At 33.1% G+C, this 14,635-nt stretch overlaps 1 protein-coding gene across 10 annotated transcripts in view; it reads left to right on the top strand.

The window, feature by feature from the left end:
- The window catches only part of bif (bifocal), a 177,700-nt gene that overhangs the window by 158,140 nt on the left and 4,925 nt on the right, over positions 1 to 14,635 (top strand). For 6 of the 10 annotated variants that reach the window (XM_067780346.1, XM_067780345.1, XM_067780347.1 and 3 more), the window contains one exon: positions 3,682 to 5,174. The exons of 1 other annotated variant lie outside the window; for it this stretch is intronic. In XM_067780346.1, the coding sequence (XP_067636447.1) occupies positions 3,682 to 5,174 (1,493 nt within the window). Of the gene's footprint in view, positions 1 to 3,681; positions 5,175 to 5,775; positions 6,266 to 9,483; positions 10,682 to 14,635 lie in introns of those variants that run through there. 3 more of the 10 variants (XM_067780348.1, XM_067780355.1, XM_067780353.1) reach the window with 3 other exon arrangements.

Raw genomic sequence — 14,635 nt, forward strand, 5'->3', positions numbered from 1 at the left:
GTAAATTTTTCATCACATTTGTTGGCTTTTCATACATGTGCAACAGTCATTTGTGTTTATTGTTTTTATATATTTTTTGTTGTTGTTTTTTCTTCTTTAACAAATCCACGTTTCAATGTGACTACTAACTTTTTGAAACTAACAAAAATATCCTCTTAGTTTGTTGGCTTTGTGCAAATTTGTTTTTGTAATACATGTGTAGTATTTGGTTTTATTTTTCAAAAAAATTAGAGTTTGTTCTCTTGCCAATGTTCTTAGCTCTTATACTACTAATTCTAGCTTCTTTTTTAACAGCACCCTGTACCGAGTTGTTTTTTTACAGTTCGTGCCTTCCTTGCTTTTATAACTTGTTTAATTACCGAACGACATCAATTTTCGATGTTTACATAAAAAAAATGGGTTACCCTGTAGTTAGCTTCGCATTATGCTTTGTTCTTTTTCCTTTCCAACTAATGAGCTATTCAGCCACCCCTAATTCTTTTCCAAAAAAAAAAAGAAGAATGGCTTACCTTTCTTCTAACTTTCTGTACTTTTCGCAATGAAAACAACTTTTTTAAATTTTTTGACAATATTTCTATTAAAAAAATAACTGACATCCTGTACTTGTCCTTTTTATTACTTTTTTCTTTCTGACTATTATTTGTGCTGGTATCTCAAAATTTTACTAATACTTAGAAAAATTGCAATGTTTTATTAGCAAATGTTTCACTCTGTAACGCATTTTTTTTCACCCTGTGTTCAGTCACCTTTCGCGTTTGATACCTTTTTTATGCACTCAAATTTGTGCTAACTAAAATCCTTCACATTTTTTTTACCTTTTGGTAGCATTTGTTTATATAAAATTCTGTCGCCCTGTGTCAACTTTAATTTGTCCTTGTCTGTTTAGAAACTAGTTTCTTAAATTTTTTATTTTCTGGTGGTTTTACGTAAAGTAACAGCAAAGAATATGCTCATTAATTTTTTGTGTACAGATTCGGTGACTGAATGCTTGCTCTCATTTTGTGTAAAATTTTATCCATGCCGGTTTTTGTGTTCTTTGTAGGACCAATTTCCGCCCAAAATTTGTTCAATACTCTTACCATGCGTTGCATAAGTTTGTTTCTTTCTCTAATTTTTCTCTTGGCACCCAAATTTGTGCTGACTAAAATCATTCAATTTTATGTTTTGCAAAAATTACTGTCATCCTGTGACTACCTTAATTTGTTGATTTTCTAGTTAAAGTCTAGTTTTTTACTTTTCTGCTGCTTGTACTTACAGTAATAGCAGTCAATATTCTAAGATTATAGTGATAATTATTTCATATGAAGACTCCTTCACAGGGTGATTCTTCTCATTTTGTAAAAAAAACTGGTATTCGCTTTTGTGTCTTTTATTGGAACAATTTCAAAATGTATACTTCATGAAGCAAAAATGCTATCACTCTGTGCTTGCCTGTTTTGTATATCACCCTGCGCCCGTTATCTCAATATGTGTTATTCTTCTTTACAGCAATTCACTTCACAACGTATAGCACTTTCCACTATTTTGACAGAATTTTCAGTTTTAGTTTGACAGCCTGTACTTATTTGTGATCTATTTTGTCTTTTTCTACTTTTATGCACCTTACGTAACTAATAAAGTATTTTTTAAATTGCTTCTGGATTTATTTTTTTAGTATTACCCTGTACTTTGCTAATTTAATATATTCTTTTTTAAAACTGAAACAAAATTTTCTGCACTACGATTCATAAGAAAATTTCTCATTAAACTTTTATTAAAATTTTGAAAAAAACAAAAAAAAAAAAACAAATTACAAAATGTATTCGGAACACAAAATATAATTGGCGAACATAACGTAAACATCGTTTAACATGGCGAAACAACAACAAAAAGTACTTTTTTTTTAACTACCTAGAACCCGAGAAATTCCCCACAAAATGTTTTTTTCTAGTGAAATTACTTGTCTTATCACTACCCTTACAAGCTAAAAAATATACCCTCTTGCTCAAACATTGCTTTATCAGTTTTCCTCTATATTTATTGTTCTCCTTTTATCTCTCTCTGATTCTCTTTTTCTCCAGTTTCAGCTGCTTCTCTAACAGTTCAAACTACGCCCAAAAATACTGCAGCAGAGTTACCACCTTGTGTGCTCGAATGTTTTGATGAGCACAAGAATGAACCCAGTGTTATCAAGAAAAAACAATTTTTGAAAATGTTAACTACACCATTTCGAAAAATTTTGAAATGTTTAAGGTCGGTAATATTACCAAAACTGCCCATATCTAAATGATCCCCTAACTTTTGAAATACCCAAATTAGTACTTAACAATTTTCGAAAACATTCATCGTTTTGCTAGTTCAGAATATCATCCATTTAAAATTCATCAACATAAAACCTCAAACTTTTTAAGTTACAAAGGTTGCGCCTGGCAACGATTCCGTAATACTGAACAAGAGCTAAAGGACTTACACTCTTGCAAATGGTGCGCCTTTAGGTACTCAACATTTTCCCTATCCCTTGTGACTCATGGGAATTCTTCCAAATTCTCCACCATCTACGGACTGCAAACAGCGAAGAACGTGCTTAAGTTTTCACACCTACTTCGCACTAAGTATCAGCTAGACACAACAATTTTGAACGAATCATGAACTTATGTCATAGACAGCAGGTTAGGTAGATATGAAGGTGGAATGATGCTTCATCTTGTGTGGTCATCCGCTATTTATGGGAAAGGAGTACGCCTTTAGTGTATGATTTGGGTCTTTCGGGGAATCAACCAAACTTAACATCAAAAGCAGCCAAGTGCTTATCTACTTCAGATGCTATGATCAAAAACAAGAATTTGGACCGAATGGATATGAAACTATTGTAAATCGTGGTTGTGCAACGCCAGCACAACTTAAATGGCTTAACTTAAATGGCTTTCCTGTAACTTTTCTTTATCGTAACAGCTTCTGATGTCCTTAGGATTCATGGATCTCCGCGAATGTGGTGAGAGCTGAGAAAATAAGTCTTGGAATACTTCAGAAACCCCGAATTCTATAAAAAAATGGGTGAAGGCGCTTTTTTCTACCTGCTCTTTGTATTTTTTTTGGTAAATGGTCAGACAGATAGTTTATTAGCTCCACCGTGCTAAATTCGTGATATGAGTTCACTCAGCTCACTTAATTTTCGTCAGGGTACTCTGAATTCCTCAATATACTCTACTCTCCATTGATTTATCAAATAGGATATTCTGGGATATTATTGCTACGTCATAATTCATAGCTTAGATATCATAAATGGGAACGATCTGTAATGAACTAACATTACGTTAATAGAAATTGATAGATCAGCAATTCAAGATTTAAAGATTATTACTCTCTTGTGTTGTTAAGGTACACTTATTCGAGCATTCAGACCAAGCAAATCACACCAAAACTCTGATATCAAACAACTTTCGAAAACACACATTTCCACATTTCGTACAAAGCGCACATCATTCCAGTCTTCTTTTGTTTTCAAAATGCATATTCTTTATTTTTCGATATCTTACCATTCAGTACTATCTTCAAAATTCTCACAAATATATCGAGTAGATCTACCCCGAGTACGAAAAAAAGAAAACGCTCAATACCTCGGTCCTCTCTCATATTTGCAAAAAGAAATATAAAATTAAATAGAACATAGAACAAACCAAAAAATGCACAAAATCTTTGCAGATTACCCAACTTTAGACAAGGGTATAATGTCTCAACAACAACAGCCACAACAACAGCCAATTACGGAACAACTAACGAAAAGGGAAGAAGAACAAAATGCAGAGAACGCTGCAGCGCTGCGTTTGTCCACGCCCGCGCCTTTGGCGTTGGAGAAGACTCTTACGTCGCAACCACAGCACGAAACAGCATGCAACGCCTCGCCACCAGCAATGCCATTGTCAGTGCGCGCCGAAAATATCGACAGGCGCGATGCAGCAATCCCAAACTCCGCAGCAATGCCACACTCATTGCCACAGCCACCGCAGCCAGTAGCATTGCCACAAAGGCCCACAGATTTGCCGTTGCCAATATTGTCGTACACACGCGAAATGCCTGCGGCACAGAAAATGAAAAAGCAAGAACAACAACAGCGCCAGCAGAAACCTCAAGTACCACAAAAGCGCATCAATCGACTCGGGCGCCAATCAGCGCATTTAATGCCGTCGGCGGCATCAAAGGAATCGCCTGCGAATGCATTGTCACCATTTGAAATGCCCAAAACGGAAATGAAGCAGCTACAACAACAACAAAAAAACGAAAAAGAGTTAACGGAAGCAATAGCAAAAGAAGAAGAGCCATCAGTGTTAGCGGTTGAAGAGGCACGTAAAATGAAAATAAACGAAAATTTACAATGTGAGCAAATAGAAGCCGATGCAGAAGGAGAGCTGAATAGGGAGAAACAGTTAGATGTACAAGCAGCGCAGACTTTGGAAAGCGCGGAGAAAAATGAGCAACCAGTAGCAACATCTGAGCCAGCAGCAACCATATGTGCACAAAATACAACACAGACGCCTTCAACGTTTGACATGGGCGGCGAATCACAACTGAACGTTTTGCTTGAATATCAATTGGCAAGTGCGAATATAAGTGAAAATTTAAATAAAAACACAGGAGCTATGCGTCAATACACCAACAACAATAAAACATATAACACCACAACAACAACGAATACTACAACAACAGTCACATACAATAAAAAACCCCTCAGCAAATATACCATGTTCCATACACTTACATCAAAGGCAACAACAACGATTTCCTGTGATGCTCAAATTGCGTCGGATGCATCGCCGCGTGCACGCAAAACGCCCGCGGTGCTCAATAAACCACAATATGCGCGATTTTTGCAAATTGATTTAGCTGCCACTGCCGCGGGCGGCGCGTCATCTGGAGGCGCGTTTATATCGCATCCGCGGTCAGCTCTTCTTCGCACGCGAAGCATTGAATTTTTGTATCGCGGAGAAAGCGCATCCATAGGCGCTCGTAAGAAAAGCTTCAATTCTGCGTCCCAAAATATATTACAGCACAGCGCGTCACAGCAACAACAGCGCAGTGCCTCATTTTCATTTGGTAACAATAGTGTTGGGCGCGCCAACGGTAATTTGTGTCAAACGCAAGCGCGCGTTTCTGCATTGAACACAGCAAGCATAAACAACAATTCTAATTATGCTGATGTAAATAATATAGAAAATAACAATAGTAATCAAGCAATTTTGAAAAGCCTCCACTATCGCTTGAATAGTACTCTATCCTCTGAGAGCTTCGAAGATGCTTTAGATTTTTTTTATCCCGTACCAACAACAACCGTATTTGCACCTTGCACTAGCACGAAACCACCAAATAAAAACAACAATTTTATCAATAGCATAAGCAATGAAAATAGTTTAGAAAACAAAAGCCAATGCAACAACCACTTCAATACACACACCTATCCAATTAATGGCAAACGCAACAACTATGAAAGAACAGTTAATTTAAGCGTTAACCCTAAGCGCACCATATGCACCAACAATAACAACGGCACTAGGGCTACCACTACTCATATGCTCCCGAAACCAACAAAAACATTACTAACAAGCACTTGCTGCACCACTTCTATTACTTCTACAACAACACATAACAAAAAAGAGTTCATTAACAATTACAACAACAGCAAAACAATTTCACGCTTTGATTCTACTAATAATTCTAGTCACACTAGCTCGTCTACTTTATCAATCACTACTTCCTCTTCTTCTACCACTTTCTATTATTCTTATTCATCACTTTCCGCAGCTAATTGCACGGATGATTCCAGCACCGCAAATTACAACAACAATAAAGTTGCAAATATCAAAAGAAACAACAGCACCAGTTCTATCAAGTATTTCCATCCAATTCCTTATGCACCGCACCGCCGCAGCTTCTACAACATCAGCAGCTACAATAATGCTAGCGTTAATGTCAGCTTCGTTAATTCTTCTGGCACTTGCAACTCTATAGCAGCGCCACAGCCAACGCGCGTAACACCACTTACTTTGCCAGCCGCTTCTACTACCTTGCTGCGTTCCCGCGTACCTGGCAACACCCTGTATTATGTTTGAGTGCTCCTCGTCGTTTGCAATCCTGCCGCAATCGCCTTATTACGGGCTCTTGTTTTGGTTTTTTTGTAAATTATTTATCTTCACGCAAAAGGAAATGTGTAATGTCTTTGTTATTAAATTTTATCTTTTTAAATTTCTTGCTTTTACTTGGGCTATTCTAAAAATATATGGTGTTTAATATATCTGTTTTCTATGAGTTGATTGGAATAGTATGGGCTTGGGAGTTATGTATGTGTGTGTGTTATGTATAGCAGATATCGGTTGTGGTGCAAATACTTTTCAATAACCATGAGACTAGCAGACCCGGTAAACAGACGTTGAGTTGACCAAACTCTCTTCCTTTCTTACCCCCAATGCCTTTCCCTCTCCATAAAACCTATGCACATATTAAGTGTTTGTGAGGTCGGCCCAACCCCTTCCTCTCTCACCTTTAAAAACACTATAGAATGTATAAGAATTCTATAAATAATTTCCCAGAAGTGTTGTTACTGCTATAAATCATGGTTGGACAAGCCCTAGCCCGTTACGAGGCTCGTAATAATACCGCATAAATAGAAGACAATTAAAGAAAAAAAAAATAAAATGAAATACGTATCCCATATACCAATACAATTACAGATCTGTGGTCAGTAAAGAACTCACTTATGCCAAATTTTCGGTTTTTTACGAGAAATTTCTTTGAAGACTGAAACTTCTTAAACCTTTCGTGTGCGGTTGGTGACAGTTAACCGACTACTACAACTCATGAAAGTGGAGGGCCATACGGTGATTGACTACGCGGACGATTTTTGTAATACTATACGAAAAAAAAAACGTTTAAACTCTGCAATCTAATAGAGACTGCTTTATTAACAATATGTAAATGGGCGAGGTGTTCGGGACTCGTGGTATGTCAACCTGGAAACAACTGAGGAGATTTCAGCGATTAAATTTAAATTTATAGCTGGAACGGTAAGAGTATCTTGCCGTTTAAGGCATCACAATGGGTCCATTGATCACCTAAGTGTCCTTTTAACCTCACCTAACCAAAATACCGTTGTCCTCTACGAGACTTTTTCCACAGCCTTATTGCTGAGCCGAAAACTTTCGCTTTAGCTACGTGGAAGAGCACTTATAACAGGATTCAGTAGAATGGAATTGGCACCTTAAACCCTTCTAGTTTGGATGTACTATGTGAGATTATTATTGGCTTAATGATTAATCGGCAAACAAAATTTGTGTAAACTAATTTACTGATTAATCAAAAATCAGATGCTTAATAATATTTTATTAAAAAAAAAATTATTTAAATCTGAGTTATGAATAAAATAATTTTCTGAAAATGTAACTAATTGACTAATTAGTCTGTTTGATTAATATATAATCATTATTCTCTGCTTAATTAAGTAGTCAAGTTTTGATTAATTGATTAAAAGCACAGCTCTATTATTTTTTGTTAAAAAAACATACCGATTTCTGCCATATATTATTTATAAGTATTATTTATTTAAATTTTAACAGTTTATGTATAAAAAATACAGTATAGAAAAATTTGTATTGCTAATTAAAAAACATGATTGCAAAGTCCCCAAACACCTAACATCATCGGTTCTTTTCAGCAGCTTGAGCCAACGTCGTGGGTTTGGTTTCATTTCGAGAAGTCCCGAACAAAATAGATAAACCTTTAAATAAAACTAGACCCTGTTTAGTATGTCTACTCAGAATTTACGATTACAGTCACACCCCTGGTAGTTGTGCTACATTTGTTGTTGTCTTGCTTATTAAACTGTAAAATATTTGTCTACGTCATCACCTGCTACTGTAAATATATGTGGGTTGCCAGCTGTAAATTTATTGCCCAAAAAATCACAGGAAAATAAAACGCTACCAATCGTACTCACGCACAAACACACCAACATTTGCCAAACTTGCTGATATTGTTATTATTTTTAAGCATCCATATTTTTTCGTAAACAAATTATAATATAATAATTTTGATTTATAAATTTAAATATTCTAATTATCACTCTAAAGTTGAAGTGTATATTCTAAATAATTTGAGTTATTTTTTTTTTATATTTATGTTATTATAAGTTTGATTTTTTAAGTTGATAATTAATTGTTTTTATTTTATTTTATTTTCTTTTTAAGACAATTAAAAAAATTTTATTCTCAAATTTAAATAGCAACAAACTATTTTAGAACAGTTAAAAAATATAAAATTTGAATTTTGTAATACAGATCGTAAATTGATTGAAATAATTTTTTTTTTATTTGATAAAATCTAAATAGTTATACTTAAAAATCATAATTTTTGTATTGAATTTTGTTTTTTTTTTACGTTTTTCTTTGATAAATTTTTTATTTGCAGACCAAAGTTATACAATATTGGTTTTTTTTTATTAAAACTAACAAAAAATGTATATAATATTTGAGAAATCAATCAAAACATTTGGAATAATAAAGTTATTAAATTATACATTTAAATTTATTTATATTTACTTTTCTTTTTATTGAAATTTATATTTATTATTTTTTTTTTTTTTTTTTTTTTGTAAATCACGTGACTCAGGGCATTTTTTTCTCGAACAATTAAAAACTATTATTTATTATTGATTGTAACAATTTTTTTTAATTTTTAATTTTTTTTTTTTTTTATTAAATAAAAAATTTTATTCTTGAAAATCATAATTTTTGTCGCTTTAATATAATTTTTTTGATTATTTTTGCATAGTTTTTTGTTTGTAGATTAAAATTGGATTTTTATAAAACAAATATTTGATTTTTATAAAAAAAAAAATGTTTGTACCAATTAAACAATTTCAAACTTCATTTTCAACATTTTTAAAAGTTGAAAATTATTCCTGATAAAAATCAATAGATTATTCATTTAAATTTCTTTTTTATTTCTCTTTGATAATTAATATTTATATTCGTTAATAATTTAACTTCTAAAATAAAATCACATAATCTCGAATTTTCGTTCGCTTTATTTGTATGTTATTAATTGTTTATTATTATTATTCATTTTCTTCCTAAAATTAGCTTTAAACATTTTTTATTTAATGGTTAAACTTTTTCTTAAATTATTCTGGGGACAAATTCGTTTTCATCTTAATTTATATTTTTTGCCTGTTTTATTTTTATTTGTTATATTTTCCGATAAATAAAAGATTGGCAGTTTTTTTGGAAAACTTTAAATTAAAAAAATCAATAATTAAAAAAAAAAAAATTATTTATTTTATCAAAATAACAGCTCATTTTCATTTTTTCGCCATCGATTTTTGTACGAAATTATAAATATTCATTACGAAATTTTTTACTAAACAACTGCTACAATTGCATATACCCTTCCTCTTATTTCTCAAATTTGAAACCTAATCAAGTCTTTTTTCTCTCACTCTTTACGAATCTTTTGCAGATGTAAATTAAATAATCTTATAGAAATAATGATAAATAAGAATAACAACAAAAAATAAACCATAATAAGCGTTTGTGTAAATGTGCTTAGACTGAAAAGCGGCGCGCAAGAAAAGTTAAAAAAGAGCAAAAAAAAAAAAAAGATTTTAATATTGAACGCCAAAAATAAAAAATATTTATTAGAAGTTCGCAAAAATATTTATTATTAATTATAAAAAAAATATTTCTAAAAATATACAAAAATAAAAACTAATAATTTTTACGAAACTCCGTAAATGCCAATGTTTATATTTTAACAAAAAGGAATGCTAACATTGCCAAAGCTACACGTACGCAATTTGCTGCCTGCTCGAGCGCTCATCTGCTATTCTGCTAGTACTACCAAACCAACCATCAGTATTGGCATCATAAGCACTGCTAGTACTATTTTACTACTTACTACCTTTTTGCTATTAAAAATTAACTTTTGGGTAATCTAGTATATATGTAGCTCCTCAGAACTGCTAACAACCACCTAAAAAATGACAATTATACTGCCAAAAAAATGCTTTTGTACTAAACAATGTTGTACTAAAAATATGTACTAAATTTCTGTACCAAGAAGTAACTTAAAACTTAAACATAAAAAAGAAAATGAAATACAAATATATTTTAAAAAATTTATGCTTACTAATGAAAAATTGTATTTTGAAAAAGTAGTATAACTGCAACCCTACGCCGCTTACGCTTAACAACTTTAATCGTATTAAATAATGGTAATGATATGCAATGGCGGCCATCATATGCGTGAACAACAAAATAAGCAATAGCAGTTTGTGTAATCCTGAAAAATACACACACAATTCGCAATGTAGAGAACGTTGAATATTGGCAAATAAAATACTATTTAAAGAAAACACGCACGTAAATTGTAACGTTGGCAAAGTTTACGCGTTCTACGTTGTGTGCAACTCAGACCCTATGGTAAAGCCACTTTTTTCGTTTAAACAAGATTTTGAAATGCAAAAAAATGTGCGCAAGATATAGCGGGTGTTGCTCTGCTCCACTGTCTCCAATAAAATTGATTTTTTTCTTTTTCAAAAGAAATCCATTAAAAAATTAAACATAAAATAAATTATAAAACGTAAAAAACCTACTAACTACGAATTGTGTGTACGTGTGTTCGACCAGTTGTTGCGAAAAATCTGTTTCGAGTTGAGGTAACTAACTGGTTTATATTTATATGTATAACTAATTAATTTATTGCAAAAAAATATATTCTGTTTTCTACTAAAATACTAAATTTTACTACTAAAATACTAATATTTTCTATTTGAATACTAACATTTACTACTAAAATACTACTATTTAGTACTAAAATACTGCTTTCTATTACTAACAAAAAGTACTTTTTTACATTATTCCTAAAAGTAGCTTTTTATTATACTATTCCATCTCACCTAAGCATGTTCATTATTATGACTAATACTTTTTGTTTGCTTTGCCGTTGACATTCACTTTATTCAGTAAAACACACTCCAAACTTTGCCCCTAATCAGTGTTGTTTGCATATTCACAATGAAATACACTTTGTTTGTTAAATTGAAGTATCGAAATAAGTAGAGCTTGATGAAATAATTTGTACAATTTTTGAAAATTGTGTTTTTTTTTACTCAACTTTTTTTTCTGCACAGTGGTACATAAGAAGAAGTATTTTAAATAAAAATTGTTACCAATTTATTTTGTTATTCTTTCCTTTTATTCTTTAAATAAAACAAAAAACTTTAATGAATATGTAAGTTTTTACATATGTACGTACGTTAAAGGGGTAGTCTTTATAAATAAAAAATTCCAAGGCTAAAAATGTCACATATAAATTTTTTTGCTGATAAGAGTCAATTAAGGGCTGTCGCACGGTGACCAAAGTCAAGATTTTTCTATGGAGACTACAAAAATTTAAAATTAAAATTTTCTTTTCTAATACCCAAAATCGGTAATATTATAATTGGCAATATTACATATAAATTTTGGTTGTGGTTGTTGTCATCAAAGTCCTCTTATCGGGAATCCAAAGAAACAAATCTGTCATTCGGGGTTATAAAACAAAATCCAGTGGCAGTTCTGAGTACAGTATGTTTCCAGGCCTGCAACATACGTAGATCAGAAGTTGGTTAAGTTTTTTAAGATCTTCCTTAAAATCTCAATAAATATACATACGTTAAGTTTTCAAAAGTACTTACAGCAGCGAATCCAGCTTGTACTTTGTTTGACAAAAACCAGAACTGCTCAACCCCTATACACTTATAGCACTTTTGTTTTTGTTTTGCCCTGAAATATAAGCACAGATACAAATTCACACTTTGAATATAAAATAAAATTTTCATAGCACTCCCATATGCCCTCGCATATAAATTCGATTCATATAAAAGTGCCTGAATTTCATATGAAAGTGCAAAGAAAAAGCACTTCCATATGTAGCTCACGCACTTGGGCATGAAAAACAAATTTACACTAACAAATTGACAACTAAATATTTTTTCAAAAATATTATGGCACTAAAAAAAATTTTTATGCAAATTGATTCATACAGAAAATTAGAAATGAACCTGACAAACGAATCGCGTAACTGAAATATTTTATATATTTAAAACATTACTTTGAATTTTGGCAAATAACAAAAAAATTTCCAGGGTTCATACAATTTTGTACATGTATTGTGATTTGCACTTCAATATGAAAAATTTTGAACAGCACTGCTAAAACCTATTATACTACAAAACTGAAAACTCAAAAAATTCAGGGAACGGCGTGCAAAATATGCGGAATTTTTTGTAAATATTTTTGGGATTGTTTTGCAAAATTCACGGAAGTTTTTTGTTTTTTAAATTATCGAATGTTAAATAATAATCAAAACTAAAGAAGTTAGTTAACGATATGCTATTTTCGTGTTCGCTACTGTCAATACATCAAAAGCCGGTCAAAAGTAATAAAATTTTTTTGTTGTATGTTCGTTTTGGGGGTTTTAACTACCGCTCATTACATATTTTATGTATATATCTAAATAAGAAAATTTTAACATATACATTTTTGGCTTTATTTGTGTAGTTCGTGAACTTCGCGATTTTTCTTTTTTTTAATATTTTTATCTCACTTTCATGTAAACATTGTGTCTGTTATCTCAATTTCAAAAAAGTGTGTTATGTCTACTTGATAAATTGGCTGCATTCAGGCGATATCATCGAATTTTTTTGTTTTATTTTTATTTTGATTGCAGAGAATTTAATTAATTAGTGCTTAAAATCAATATTAGTTGTTTGTAGTGATTTGTTGAAAAATCGTTCAAATTAATACAACTTGTTAGAAAATGTTGTGCGTTTATTTGTATGCATAAATAATGATAAAAATTTAGTAACGCACGCTCGTTTTGTTCACGACTTTACATTGGCTTGTTAGTCCCGCCCCTTCGATTGTAAGCAGCTTACAGCCGCTCATAGTTGCATATGAATGACCAGAAATTAGCTTGCAGTGAGTTCGCTTGTGGTGTTTTATATAATTTATACAAAAAGCAAGCCGTCTCTAGGTCGTAGTAAAGTGGGGGACAATACTTCCATCATCTGCGATTGTGGGCTCAGGTTTAGGGTGTTTCCTCGCGTTCTACATTCGTTAGAGCAGAGAAGTGTACCATCTATAACTAAGTGCTCCCTTCACCAGGTGATTGTGACCGTTCTTAAAGGAGTTCACCCGGCTTTAAAACTGTCATTCTAAATTTTTTTTAACGGAAGCAAAACGTTAATAAACTCGCATAACGAAGTCCTAGTTTGAGTAAAGATATAAACCAAAGGATAGCCGTCTTGGTGGAGCAAACAACTGTGGTTCGTTAGAAGCAAGCTGGGGCTATTTTTAAGTTAGTAAAAGGCATGGTATGTGAGGGGTGCTGGGATGTATCCTGTATCGTTAAAGAAGTAGAATGGTCGCCTAGTAGTATAGCGTCAATTGATACACTCAATGATGCACATTTTCTGACAGGAAATGATGCGGATTAGCCGGTAGACAGCATATACAATTCGATCAGGAAGCGTGTAGTGCCAGAGTTGGTGACTGATCAAATGGCCAGTCTAGAAATGAATATTTCTTGGCTTGCTACAAATATCCGGTAAAACGCTCGTAGAATGGCTCAAGGTAATCCTTAATGGGTGCATAAGACTTAATCATGTACCACCCTTCTGTAGAAGGAGTCACGTAATTTTCTACACAAAGGCAGCGAAGATCTGCTCGATCAACCTTAAGACTACAGGCCTTTTAGGTTAACACCTTTTCTACTCAAAACCGTCGAGAAGCTAATAGATGTGTATTTAATGTCGAGCAAGTGCAACATAAGTCGGTATTCACTAAACTACAATGTCTCGAAATGGGCAAGCATAGATATGGTCTTAATTTTGTTAAAGTAAATGAAGACTGCATGTAATAGATGTCGGAGTCTCTTTTTTTGGCGTTGGAATTGTCACCCACCCCGGGATCAATTTCGCTTTACTTCAAGGTGACGTTCCATATTTCCTGTTTTTCTGAGAGCCTTCTGTTGTTCCTGCGGCTGTATCCCGTTTCTTTGCTCTTAGTTGAGTTTCTGCGAAATTGCTGAATTGGGGCCACTCTTCTTGGCAACTCGACATTTTTGCTGTAAAATTATCGACTGTAATTTGCCCGACTCTGTCATGGAGCATTTTCCGGTTCTGGCTTTATCGCATGTATTTGAAGAAAGCATGTTCAATATCGTCCTCTTCTGCATCGCCGTAAACGCACTTAGGATTTTCAGCGGTTTTTAGTAGAAGACCATTTCTGCTCTGGCTTACTAAGAGACAGCAAGTAGTCTCTCAATGCATAGAAAAGAATGAAGAAAATCTCCTCTACAACGAGATTCAATGCTTCAACTTGAGCGAAGGTCGTACGACCATAGTTATGTTTTTTTTGTAGTTTTTTGGAAGGAGGAAATGCTTTATGCACCGATAAACTAATGTTTTACGCCTCTCTGAGTGTAGGAATCCTTTCTTTCCTGAAGGGCTACCCACTAGAACCTAACCTTCCAAGGCCCGCGCGATTTCCCGTATCTGGCACCGCATTTAGCATAACTTTACATATGGGCTTGCGCTCTCCGGAAGCTCCATGGCTGCTCTCACGCT

The sequence above is a fragment of the Eurosta solidaginis genome, chromosome 4, assembly GCF_040869045.1.
Source record: "Eurosta solidaginis isolate ZX-2024a chromosome 4, ASM4086904v1, whole genome shotgun sequence".
Lineage (NCBI taxonomy): Eukaryota > Metazoa > Arthropoda > Insecta > Diptera > Tephritidae > Eurosta > Eurosta solidaginis.